This window comes from Phyllobates terribilis, unplaced genomic scaffold, assembly GCF_046119375.1.
Source record: "Phyllobates terribilis strain yellow unplaced genomic scaffold, ASM4611937v1 Scaffold_8__6_contigs__length_399053987, whole genome shotgun sequence".
Lineage (NCBI taxonomy): Eukaryota > Metazoa > Chordata > Amphibia > Anura > Dendrobatidae > Phyllobates > Phyllobates terribilis.
The window spans coordinates 298,190,655-298,204,941 of record NW_027362768.1 but is presented as its reverse complement, the minus strand read 5'-3'; the positions used below and the strand labels follow the sequence as shown (position 1 = coordinate 298,204,941).

The following is a 14,287-nucleotide window of genomic DNA, read 5'->3' as shown; positions in this document are numbered from 1 at the left end:
ATGAAGAATTGCCCCACTATCTTTGTACCCCATATATCACACCATACCATCAAGATACGAGATGTGCAGCATCTGAAACAACGGATACTGGAAGCCTGTGCCAACATTTCTTCTGCGGTGTTGCTGTGAGTGGGAGAAGAGGGTTGCATTGACAATCCAACACAATGGGCAGCACTTTGAACACATTTTATAAGTGGTCATAAACTTGTCAAAAACTCATGAAAGAATAAAGTTATGTTAAAACCAAGCACACCATTGTTTTTCTTATGAAATTCTCAATAAGTTTGATGTGTCACATGACCCTCTTCCCATTGAAAAAAATAAAATTGGATCCAAAATGGCCGACTTCAAAATGGCCACCATGGTCACCACCCATCTGGAAAAGTTTTCCCCCTCCCATATACTAATGAGCCACAAAGAGGAAGTTGATATCACCAACCATTCCCATTTAATTTAGGTGTATCCATATAAATGGCCCACCCTGTACATATACACCCCCACTTTACTTGAACTGTTATAAATGTAGAAGATTTTCTGCACAAACATAACAGCTAAAATAATGCAGCGTTTACTCAAGTTTCCCCATGAGAAATAATTGGATCAGAAGCTGAAGCCTTAAATCTACAAAATGGATAATGGACAACCAATTGTTTTACTAAACACAGATTTTTTTATAGGTCTTTCTGAATAAATTATTAGCATTTAATATGATCTTAAATTATGAAATTCCGCATTTATCATACATATACAGTACAGACCAAAAGTTTGGACACACCTTATCATTTAAAGATTTTTCTGTATTTTCATGACTATGAAAATTGTACATTCACACTGAAGGCATCAAAACTATGAATTAACACATGTGGAATTATATACTTAACAAAAAAAAGTGTGAAACAACTGAAAATATGTCTTATATTCTAGTTTTTTTAAAGTAGCCACCTTTTGCTTTGATGACTGCTTTGCCCACTCTTGGCATTCTCTTGATGAGTTTCAAGAGGTAGTCACCGGAAATGGTCTTCCAACAATCTTGAAGGAGTTCCCAGAGATGCTTAGCACTTGTTGACCCTTTTGCCTTCACTCTGCGGTCCAGCTCACCCCAAACCATCTCGATTGGGTTCAGGTCTGGTGACTGTGGAGGCCAGGTCATCTGGCGTAGCGCCCCATCACTCCCCTTCTTGGTCAAATAGCCCTTACACAGCCTGGAGGTGTGTTTGGGGTCATTGTCCTGTTGAAAAATAAATGATGGTCCAACTAAACGCAAACCGGATGGAATAACATGCCGCTGCAAGATGCTGTGGTAGCCATGCTGGTTCAGTATGCCTTCAATTTTGAATAAACCCCCAACAGTGTCACCAGCAAAGCACCCCCACACCATCACACCTCCTCCCTCCATGCTTCACGGTGGGAACCAGGCATGTAGAGTCCATCCGTTCACCTTTTCTGCGTCGCACAGAGACACGGTGGTTGGAAGCAAAGATCTCAAATTTGGACTCATCAGACCAAAGCACAGATTTCCACTGGTCTAATGTCCATTCCTTGTGTTCTTTAGCCCAAACAAGTCTCTTCTGCTTGTTGCCTGTCCTTAGCAGTGGTTTCCTAGCAGCTATTTTACCATGAAGGCCTGCTGCACAAAGTCTCCTCTTAACAGTTGTTGTAGAGATGTGTCTGCTGCTAGAACTCTGTGTGGCATTGACCTGGTCTCTAATCTGAGCTGCTGTTAACCTGCGATTTCTGAGGCTGGTGACTCGGATAAACTTATCCTCAGAAGCAGAGGTGACTCTTGGTCTTCCATTCCTGGGGCGGTCCTCATGTGATCCAGTTTCTTTGAAGCGCTTGATGGTTTTTGCAACTGCACTTGGGGACACTTTTAAAGTTTTCGCAATTTTTCGGACTGACTGACCTTCATTTCTTAAAGTAATGATGGCCACTCGTTTTTCTTTACTTAGCTGCTTTTTTCTTGCCATAATACAAATTCTAACAGTCTATTCAGTAGGACTATCAGCTGTGTATCCACCTGACTTCTGCACAACACAACTGATGGTCCCAACCCCATTTATAAGGCAAGAAATCCCACTTATTAAACCTGACAGGGCACACCTGTGAAGTGAAAACCATTTCCGGTGACTACCTCTTGAAGCTCCTCAAGAGAATGCCAAGAGTGTGCAAAGCAGTCATCAAAGCAAAAGGTGGCTACTTTGAAGAACCTAGAATATAAGACATATTTTCAATTGTTTCACACTTTTTTGTTAAGTATATAATTCCACATGTGTTAATTCATAGTTTTGATGTCTTCAGTGTGAATGTACAATTTTCATAGTCATGAAAATACAGAAAAATCTTTAAATGAGAAGGTGTGTCCAAACTTTTGGTCTGTACTGTATATTGATCAATTAGCACTAATGTTTTTTTATAGGATACATACATATTCTATTTGCTTTGTCGTCTGTAATTAAGTTTAATTAAATGTTTCTTTACAGAATGATTTACACTGATTTACTTGTTATTGAGTCAGGTATTTTCAGCTCATTATTTATACTGCTTGCGTCCAAGCTAATTGCATCAGTTATTACAAAGTGTACGGACACAGGTATAATTGAAAAAGATATTAAGAGCCCGTGTTCCTTCCAGCTTTTTCTATACAGGGAATTGGGACAATATTACTAGAATTGATTAACCAAAATGGTTTTTATAATTAAAGTTTTCTAAAAAAAATTCTATTTAGGTTTTCAGGGATATGCATAGTGAGGTCAGTAGACTGTTGTACAGATATAATGCTGGCAGTGCACCGAAAGCTAAAATGACTTTTTATTTTATTATTCTCATAGTGCATTAATTTGGACATAAATGAGATTGTAATAAAAATGTACAAGTTCTCAAAGTCATTAAAATTTTTAGGACATGAGTAATTCCAGTAAAATTGTCAAAGGGGCTGAGGATTAACTGCAACTCCCATAGATAGCAGACTACAAGTCAAGTCAATCCACAGTAAAACAAGGCTGCTTTAAAGGTGTTGCAAAATAAATGTAAATGGTCACTGATATGCTACATAAGCAATAACTTGCTGATTGGCAAGAGACCAATGCATAGGCCTCCAGTGATCCCAAGAACGGAGCGCTGGAGTGCCCTGTTTGAACAGCGAGATGGTCCCACATGCACTTACTCCCTTTAGATAGCCGAGGTTTCTCTCACAGTCCAATAGACTGAATAGAAAGTTGGTCGACATGTAGGACTATTTTTCCATTACAATCATCAGCTTATTATCTCTCCTTTGAATAAGTAATAACTTGCAATTTTTGCACAGCTCCTTTAAAAAATCAACAGTATTGGGTCTGGAAACCACTTGTTCAGTTATTTTACTATTAAGGAACCATAATTAAAAAAAGATGCTTGAGCCCCATCTCACAGGTCAGAAGATAGCCAAGGTGAATCGGACACTTGCTTGACATGCTAGGATTCTCCTAGGGGTGGATAAAGGTCCTGATAAAGTCCACTTTTTTTGTAGTCTTTCAGCTTGACACCTAGATAATAGAGGAAAGCAGGTAAGCTTTTGGACCCACCAAGAAATGTTTAATACCATAAAGTGGTCACAAAATTGCATTTGTACACTGGTGATACTGAATACAAAATAAAAAAAAAATGAGCCAGAGTATAAGTTGGTATGCATGCAACGTAAAGGAGCAAGCCATTAAACAGACAAGACCTAAGATAGAAACAAAATGGTCAAAAAACCCTGCTGTTAGTAAGTAAAAAGTAATAGTACATATAAACAATATAGGGTACTAAGCACTGTTTTTGATCAAAACAAGTGTAAAATCCATCCCATCAGCACAAGGTGTACCCAAACCGGGATGGTCCTGTAATATTAAAACCTTACCATGTGTCAAAAAGAACCTCAATGGGAAGCTATATAAATGAATGCAATGCCCAGGTCAAAGAAAGGAAGGCCACGTCCCTGTTTGTACGGAGTACAAGAACCTAAAGTGAAACAAAACAAAAAAAATGAGCCAGAGTATAAGTTGGTATGCATGCAACATATAGGAACATGTTCATGACTCGCCCCCTGGGCCGTGGGGCACTCGGATCCGGGCAATTAGGGGAACGATGGGGGTAGTAGTGGCTGCCCGGTCCGTGGCTCAGGGTGGTCAGGCCAGTGGTAGTCTGTTATATTGATTATGTCCGACTACGCCACCCGTGGATTGTGGTTATTAGGAACCGCCGCTGCATGCAGACCGCTGGGGCTGATGAGGTGTGCAGCTATGGTAGTGTGACTCACCACGGGAAGAGTGCGGCCCCAGGGCAGTATAGTGGATGGTGGGAGTGATGGTAGTGCTGGAGGAGCAAGGAGCACACAGACAACAGGTTGCAGTCCAGGGTCTTTACTAAACAGGTAAACTGACCCACAAACAGTCCCAGCTAGGAGGGGACCTGGATGTCTGAGAGCAACGGGGAAATTGGCCCTGGTCAGGGTGAGGGTGTAGGCCTACCGTGCTTTCTGCGCTCCTTCTGACTATCTCCTCCTGATAGGGTAACAGCCCACGTTTCCGAGCTTTCCGTGTATTCTCGCCTGTATGGCCTGCGACGTGGGTTCCTTTCTGCTCCCAGCCTTGTACGGCTTTACTGGTCCCTTCGGTTGTGGCAGGGCCTCCAGGCTTCTTAGGCCAAGGAATGTATAGTCCCTTGCGGACTGGTTCTCTGCTGGGGGATGTGGAATCCTTCCAGCCTCAGACACCAAAGTCTGGTAAAATTAAGTCTTTTCTCTGCCAAGACAGGCTCTCTTCGCCTCTTGTCTCTGGCTTGTGGCTCTCTCCTACTGCCACACGTCCTCTTAGGGTGCAATACAACTGTCTGTCCCTGCTCCACTCTGGGACACGTCTCAAAGCTGAGACAGGCAATCCAGTTCTCCCTAACCCTGTCCCCAGTACCAGCTTTTATAGGGGCAGCCTGCTCCCCCTACTGGCCTGAGACAGGAGGCATTGCATGCTAATGTTCCCCTGACCAGAGAACCTCCCCCTTGCTCTCAGACACAGCTTTATTACACTTGTGGCATCCAGGCCTGGGTGACACATTCACACTGACCATTAAACAGATAAAACCTAAGATAGAAACAAAATTAGCAAAAACCTTGCTGTAGGTAAGTAATAGTACATATAAATAACATAGTTTTCTTGGTTAACTCTGTTTTTGATCCAGAAAAGCGTACAAGCCATCTCACCACCACAAGGTGTACCCAAATTGGGATAGCCCATGTTGTATAGTATAGGACCGTTCCAATTTGGGTACACCTTGTCACGGTTGGATGGCTTTTATGCTTTTTTTTTATTATTAAAAACAGTGTTTAATAAGTACCCTATGTTATTTATATGTACTATTACTTTTTACAGTAGGGTTTTTGGTCATTTTGTTTCTGTCTTAGGTTTTGGCACTGAATACAAGCCTAATATTATACTGAAAAAAAAGAGAGCAAAGGTTGCCACTCCAGGCACTCAGCACATAATTCACTATGTAATTCATGGGTGTTGTTTGTCCAAAGAAGTAGTAATCAAAAGTAAAATATGAACCAAAAAACGCACACCAAGTTGTTATGTGTTTTTTGGTCCAATTTTTTACTTTTGATTTCTTTTTCTCTAATACGATACTGGGGGCTAATTATGTAAAACAGAGATTCGAGTTTGTGAAAATCACTGGGTACTTGTTAGCTTTTTGTATGGCAGAAACCCACATTGAAACCCACTTATTGCTAAAATGTTTAATTCGGTAGAGCAGGAGAGATAAATTACTGTCGGGATTGAACAGGAAAATATAGCATGCACTCCTAACATAAGCTATTGATAAAAGATCTGGCAGCTCAAAAAGGTTAACTGCACTCGATAGAAAACTTGACATCTAGTGACATGTCAGCAGTTTTAGTCTGTGATAATCGGGGTTCTGAGGATCTCCCACCAGGATCAGAAGTGCTCAGTCAGTCACTGCTCTCCGACTAATCGAAGACAGGCACAATAAAATGTTTATGGTCTCAGTATTCCATCACAGTAGAGAGCAGTGTCCGGATGAGTGCTTCTTCCCTAGTGAATAGTGGAAGTCTCGGCTCCCTACAGATCAAAACTTCTGTTTCTTTAATGTGTTAAAAGTTCACAGCCCATGCACTAGAGGAGTGCTCTCAATGGAGAGAAGAAGAGCCTTTTGTAATGCCTAACAACCCCTTGAATGTCACATAGTTTCTGCATTATGTAATGTGTGATCTCTCCATATTTTTCAGGAAAAATGTGTTCCAGTGTATTGCAAATACCAATTCCAAGACTATCCCTTTCACCAAACTCATGGCCAGATACATGGAACACATGTTTTTTTCAGAGACGTCAATGTTGTTTTTGTAGGAACTATGGGTCCAGGAAAGCTGCGTGAGTTTCTTCTCGGCTCTCCTATAGAGATCGAGGTACATGATCGAGATCAGAAAATACAGGAGGATATAAGCAAGCCATCACTTTTTGGCACGGAACCTGAAGATGAAAAACTGAGTAATGTCGGTCTTGTGACTTCCAAAAGCACTGTCCATAACCCCTTCGTAAAACGAGACAGGTTGTCGCATCCTTATGGGATTGCAAAAATGAGATTATCTGAACTGGTCTGTGGTGCGACATACTTGAATATTTCCATTCCAATCCATAACTGCGAAAGTCCTGATGCCGCAGAGTATCATTCCAGTAGCAAAACCGGTGGAATAGTAGGATCAGTCAATAATAGCCAGATTTCACCCTTACCAGTAGGACATTATGTAGAGGCTCAGTCTTGTCTCAAAGTAAGGGTAGACCTGGCAGTGCCTCTTTCTTCAGAGACCGTGGTACCTGATTGTTCCTTTGGACGTATCATCTACATTTTTGATTACAAGAACAATGAATTGTTTCAAGATCTTATACTGAAGATAACAGAAATCAACTGTCGCGCTTTTAGCCTTGACCCGGACCCAGTTAATCTATCCTTGGATATCCTCTCCAGAGTAATTTTAAGGGATGATCAGAAAGGTGACTCTTCCCTGGATGTTGTAACTGGAGTTCATATCATGGATGGAGACATTCACCTCTTAATTTTAGAAGGATTAAGGCAAAAAGCTGTAAAAGAGCTGTGGGCGACGGTACCATCCAGGTACGAAATGTTCTTCCAGTTCTATAAATACTTCATACTCTATATGTAGTGAGTGCTGACGTATGTTTGCAATTGTACATACCAGATCATGCCTGTAAATATGGATGTTACATAGTCACGTAATTGTAATGTTCATTTATCCAAACTTTATTTCAGCGCAGCAGAGCAGAAAGGAAAGCTGGAGATCCTGTACAACTCAGAAATGGCTTTTCATGAGCGTTTATACAAAGATCTTGGAGTTTTGCTGTGTCATGTCCATCTACATGAACCACTTTACTCCTTAGTAAATCAGCCACTTCTCTACATCAGAGACATGGTCCCACCATTGTGCTTTCAAGCTTTATCCAGGTAGATACTATTCTAAGTTATTGATATCTTCTTTCTGTAATATAGAAGCCTATTCTATTGTTAAATTGATGATTTTTGTGTTTTTTACTTTTATTTACACTATTTTTCATTTTGACTTTTTGATACTTTTATTAGTACCAAAAACGGACTTGTATTTGAAGTCATTTGGTTGGTTACAAAATACAGGTAACATATTTTTGTGGTGCTGTGTATTATGCCTGCCTGTGAACGTTGTTCCACCAGGCTGCATATTTAGACCCTTTCTCTGTCAGGACCTAATAGGCTTCCATACTTAGCCAACCTGAAGGCTTCATAAGCAACCAATTTTTACCTCCTCTTCCGCAGTTGTATCATGGGAGATAATAGAATGACTGATGCAGCCCCCTCTCTCTTGTTTTACCATTTAGTTCACTGCTGTTGCAGTGAGGGTCAATCATGGCGTATTAAGCTGGGAGAGAATTGATCCTTAACCATTTAATAACGCAGTCAATACTTGTTTTTTTGCATTATCATTTCTTCCTGATCTTAATCTTTTTCCAAGAACCATAACTTTTTTTATTTATATCTTTTAACTTGTCTGATAGAGTCTCTTCTATCAAAGTCTGATCTGTCTTTATTTTTAGAAGATATATCTATATATATATATATATACAGGGTTGTCCAAAAGTAGGTGGACAGAAAGTGTAATAAGGTTATGAAGGGGGAGATTTATCAAACATGGTGTAAAGTGAAACTGGCTGGGAAATTCTAATGAATCAAGTTGTTCCCCAGTTACAGCAACAGCCTAATTCAAATGACCTTTATTTCCAACAAGATGGGGACCCTCCACATTATTCAAGAGTAGTCCGCGATTATTTTGATGAAACATTTCCTAATAAATGGATTGGCCGAAGAGGCCCACTTGATTGGCCGGCATGTTCACCAGACTTGACCCCAATGGATTCTTTCTTTTGCGGAGTACTCAAGGACAAAGTTTATAGTCGAAAACCAAAAAGTGTCAGTGATTTCAAAAATTACATAAGAGATGTATTTCAAGAAATTAATACCCAAAGAGACTTGTGCAAAAAAGTTTGTCAAAGCATAAGAGGCGACTTCAAAGCTGTGCAAATTGTAATGGAAAACAGTTTGAGCACCTGCGTTGATAAAATTTAAGGGCTTTTGTATTATTTATTCAGAATAAAATTTAATTGTCAATGTTATGCTTGTGTTAGTAAAAATCATTTTATATATAAATCAAAATAAATGTTGTTATTTTCTGGCCACCTACTTTTGGACCACCCTGTATATAGTTGTGCTCAAAAGTTGACACACCCCGGCAGAACTTATCTTTTCTTGGCCTTGTTTCAGAGAATACGTATGATAACAAAAAAACTTTTTCTCCACTCATGGTTATTGGTTGGGTGAAGCCATTAAATGTCAAACTACTGTGTTTTCTCTTTTTAAATCTTAATGACAACCAAAAACATCCAAATGACCCTGATCAAAAGTTCACATACCCTAGTTCTTAATACCATGTATTGCCCCCTCTAACATCAATGACAGCTTGAAGTCTTTTCTTGTAGTTGTGGATGAGGTTCTTTAATTTCTCAGATGGTAAAGCTGCCCATTCTTCTTGGCAAAAAGCCTCCAATTCCTGTAAATTCCTGGGCTGGCTAGCATGAACTTCGCGCTTAAGATCTCCCCAGAGTGGCTTAATGATATTGAGGTCAGGAGACTGAGATGGCCACTCCAGAATCTTCACTTTGTTTGGCCTTGTGTTTTGGATCGTTGTCATGTTGGAACGTCCAAGTACGTCCCATGCGCAGCTACCAGGCTGATGAGTGCAAATTTGCCTCCAGTATTTGCTGATAACATGCTGCATTCATTTTTTCTTCAACTTTTACCAAGTTTCCTGTGCCTTTGTAGCTCACACATCAGCGATCCACCTCCGTGCTTTACTGTAGAAATGGTGTTCCTTTCATCATAGGCCTTGTTGACCTCTCTCCAAATGTAACGTTTATGGTTGTGGCCAAAAAGTTAAATGTTGGTCTCATCACTCGAAATTACCTTGTTCCAGAAGTTTTGAGGCTTGTCTCTGTGCTGTTTGGCGTATTGTAGGTGAGATACTTTGTGGCATTTGCGCAGTAATGGCTTTCTTCTGGCGACTCGACCATGCAGCCCATTTTTCTTCAAGTGCCTCCTGATTGTGCAACCTATTAACAGCCACACCACTACTTTTCAGAAAGTCCTGAATTTCAGCTGATGTTATTTGTGGGTTTTTCTTTGCATCCCAAACAATTTTCCTGGCAGTTGTGGCCAAAATTCTTTTTGGTCTACCTGACTGTGGTTTGGTTTTTACAGAGCCCCTGATTTTCCATTTGTTAATCACAGTTTGAACGGCATTATCAATTCCTTTGATATTTTTTTGTATCCCTTTCCTTTGTTATACAGTTCAACTACCTTTTCCCGTAGATCCGTTGACAATTCTTTTGCTTTCCCCATGACTCACAGTGCAGAAACGTCAGTGGCTGGATGAAAGATGCAAGAGTCTGTTTGTATTCCAGAAACTCACTCAGCTTTTATGCACACACACTGATTACAAGCAAACTGGTCCCAGATGAGGATGTTACCTTTAGTAGCCATTCAAACCCATTTGTGTCAAATTCTGTGCATGTTATCAGGCCAAAATCACCAGGGTACATGAACTTTTGATCAGGGTCATTTGGATGTTTTTGGTTGTCATTAAGATTTAAAAAGAGAAAACACAGTAGTTTGACAATAAATAGCTTCACCCAACCAATAATCATGAGTGTTTTTGTTATCATTCATATTCTCTGAAACAAGGCCAAGAAAGCAAAAATTCTGCCGGGGTATGTAAACTTTTGAGCACAACTGTATATACGATATATTATAATTTTTAGGAATGCTACTTCCTTTCTGATGTTTTGCTGGTGACCATTTTTGTGAAATTGACAGGAAGCCCAGCCATATCAGTAAGCTTTTTGTTTTTATATTACTTTTCATTGTATTCCTTAGGTTCCCCGAGGGGACATCAACTTGCAGTCTTTTGTTCCTTTCTACTATATATTGCAATACTTCAACACTTCATTATATAGTACAAATAATGATCCCTTATGAAGCCTAACCCGCGACTGTACTGTCTAGGTGCACTAAGATGGCAACTGTAATTGCAATCCATCAACACCCCCACGGTCACCAGAATGGCCACCTCACCGGGATCATGACACTTCTGTGCCGCTGACTGAGATTTACACCGGCCTTTAAAGTGGTTAAGCGCCATCCAACAGCGCTAGCTCCGATCACTGCTGTTAGAGGCAGGCCCCAACTGTATATCACAGCTGGCACCTGCCTTATATGTATTAAGCTTAGCTACTGAGCACGCTTCATACACCCGCACCCTCTCTAGAACATACTATTATGTCCTGGGAAAATAAGGTGTTAAAGTGAATTTGTCCCACATTTGAACGATCTGACCTATTTATATGGGCATACAGGTTATAGACTGCTTAAAAAATCCTACCTGTATGCCTCATATCAGATGCCTTGTTATGGAAATATCATCTTTTATCGCTTTATGTAAATGACCCCTTCCAGGCTCTGGTTAGGATGCTGCCTCTGCACTTCATTATCCTATCTTCCTCTTCCTACATTGTCACTGTGTCCCTGTGACTTAAAATGCTCGGCTGGAAATCTCTCGCCTGTGCATTCCGACTGCCGTCGCTCCTCTTCACTATTCTGCATTTCTGTGGGCATTGGCTTCACTTTTGTTCTGCTCAAGGAAGTCACTGTAACTTCCCCTCCCAGTGTTCTCCGGCGTGCAGAAAAGGTGCATACAACATGCTCACTATGCAGGGCGGAAAGAAGGAAATCTGTATCTGATCAACTGTCATGTGCCCCTGTCATCCGTGGGTGGAATCGCTATCCACCCGTGGCTGTTAACTAGTTAAATGCTGCTGTCAATCTCTGACAGCGGCATTTAACTCGCGCTTACTGGAAGCACGTCACTAATCCCGCCCTTCGGCACCCCTGTGACGTGATCGTAGGGCGCTGATGGTTTGGCATGACAGTCGGGGTCTGCTGATCTGCTATGTACACTGGCCCGTGGCCGGTGTTCATAGCAGATGATGATTTTTGCTACACATAGCAGGGCTCCAACCCTGCTATATGTAGCACAAGCTATTAGAAGATTGCAGCTTCAAGTCTCCTAATGGAAATTTTTAAGCCATTAAAAAGTAGAAAAAAAAATGTTTTAAAAATTATAAAAGTACAAATCACCCCCCTTTTGATCCCATTCAAAGTAAAACAATAAAAAAATACACATATTTGGTATTGCTACGTGCAGAAACGCCCGATCTATCAAAATATAAACTAAATTAATCCGATCCTTAAATGGCGTAACGAGAAAAAAATTAAAACACCTGAATTAGGTTTTTTGGACGCTGCAGCATTGCAATAAACAAGCCCTTAAAAGGCCTTGTTGATGGAAAAATAAAAAAGTTATGGCTCTGTGAAGAAGCGGAGCAAAAGCGGAAACGGAAAATCCCATGGTCGTGAAGGGGTTAAGAAGGATCTACACTGACATGTAAACATTTCCATATTATTATACACATTGCAGCCATTTAGGTTGCCTTTCTGTAATTTGTCTCTTTATTATAGCTTGGATAAGCTGACAAAATAATAGTTGGGCATTAGTGATGAGCAAACGTGCTCGGTTAACCCTCTAATCGGGCCCGCTCGGGTCCTGACCAAGTATCTTGGGCGTGCTCGAAAACTATATTTGCGTCGCCGCGGCTGCATGTCTTGCCGCTGTTAGACAGCTTTGCCTAACAAACAGGCAATCCCTGCATGTGTCACAGTTGTCTAACAGCTGCAAGACATGCAGCCGCAATGACTCGAATATATTTTTCGAGCACGCCCAAAATACTTGGTTAGGACCCGAGCGTGCCCGATTAGAGGGTTAACTGAGCACATTCGCTCATCACTATTGGTCATTTGTTTCTGAAATATTCACAACTGCTATGACACTGCTTCTTGTTAATTTTGCCAAAATGTGCACCAACAAAACATAAGCAAGTAACGTAATTACCAAACTTTTGGCTATTTGGTAGATCCACCCTCCCTGCCAGAAGTAGTTTTTATGGACAGGTGATAGAGCACATCCTCTAACAACACTCTGCAAGTTAGGAAACAGCAAATGATAACTTTCTGATGTTTTGTAACCACCATAGAGTTGGATTAGCTTTTAGTAGACATGATTGAACTTCATACAAACTCCTGCAGTCGAAAGAGCTAAACTCTACTGATACTACATTTATCACCTAACCAGGGGTTAACTGATAAATCCATATTTAATCTACCTCTTTAATTTGTAGCTGACAGACACTGAATAAACTGTACCACATGCAATCTGAATTTACTGAAATTTTCTGTCTCCAAATTGTTTGTATTATTGTATTTTTTTAAGGTTAGACTATGTCTGCCGTGCCAAAAATTTGCGAGATGTCATTCAGTGTGACCTCCTGCCTTCAGTAGAAATGATTCACCTTTTGAGTCGAGAATTTGGAGTTCCACTTAAACCTGGAGAATTCTTTGCAGATAAAGAAAATACAGTCTGCAAAAAGTTGGCTATTTCAGAGAAAGAGGACAAACTGTTTAGAAGTCCTTTGCATATACCCTTAGATAATTTTAATGAACCATACATTCAGTTGAAACGGGAGATTGAGAATTGCCAGACCAAGGACCACATTCAGGTAAGCGCAAAGACTGTACTAGCATTTGACATTTAGCATTCCTGAACTTTCTACATCCCCAAAACTTGTTGCTCTAGCAAAGCTGTATAGGACTCTCTAAAGTTATTATATATCAAACAGGATGTAGATTTAATGCAGGAGCTGACAAGAGAGAAGAAGGCCCCTGTGCAAGAACAATATATGGGCCCTTTTCTGTCCAAGAGCTCATTATAATGCAAAATATGTAAAATTTTAAGATCTTTTGTTATGAAAACGAAAAGACTTATCATTAAGAGGAGGGCTACAGACTCAATAATGTATCAGATGTTTAAAGACAACCCATCACTCGAGTGTCCATCTCTGACTTTCCAAAATGTCAATAAATATGTTTTTACGTCCTGCCATAGTTCTGGGGGTTACCCAATCTTTTATCACAAAATATGCCTGACATAAACTATGATAATAGAACATATGCATCACGCCATTATAAATATATTTTTATAGCCTAGATCTAGAACAGGTTACAGATGCCACCATGGATCCCATTGGCATACAATAATTTCCACGAAGGAGAACCTCATTTTGACAATCACACTGCTCAAAATAATTAAGGGAACACACAAATCATCACATCAGATCTCAAGAACCAGTGAATCAAGTTGAAAATCTTTACTGATATAAATCGTGTAATGTATTGAGAACAAAATGATGTATCAACTTTTAGTGGAAACCAAAATCAACCAATTGAGAGCTGGATTCCAAATCCTCATGAAAAACAAATTAAAACATAGAATCATTAGCTGATCCAATCTCTGTGAATTTAATCACTGCAACTCATAAAGTCACTGAATAGTGTGTATGACCCTCACGTGCCTATGTGTATTCTGTACAATGTCTATGTATGTTCATGATGAGATCTTGTTATCCTGGAGTAGCTCCTCCCAGACTGGATCAGAGCTCAATTTTTGGTTCTACTTGGCAGCTCTGGATGCACCGATAGATAATGTTCCAGAGTTTCTCACCTGTATTCAGGTCTGAGAAAGGGCCAGTGTATATCATCATGCCTT

The 14,287-nt window shown here is 40.3% G+C and overlaps 1 protein-coding gene across 1 annotated transcript in view; it reads left to right on the top strand.

The window, feature by feature from the left end:
• CFAP92 (cilia and flagella associated protein 92 (putative)) overlaps positions 1 to 14,287 on the top strand; it is a 186,505-nt gene that overhangs the window by 118,712 nt on the left and 53,506 nt on the right. The window contains exons 10-12 of the mRNA XM_073644476.1: positions 6,260 to 7,143; positions 7,300 to 7,491; positions 12,956 to 13,241. Of these exons, the coding sequence (XP_073500577.1) occupies positions 6,260 to 7,143; positions 7,300 to 7,491; positions 12,956 to 13,241 (1,362 nt within the window). The remainder of the gene's footprint in view (positions 1 to 6,259; positions 7,144 to 7,299; positions 7,492 to 12,955; positions 13,242 to 14,287) is intronic.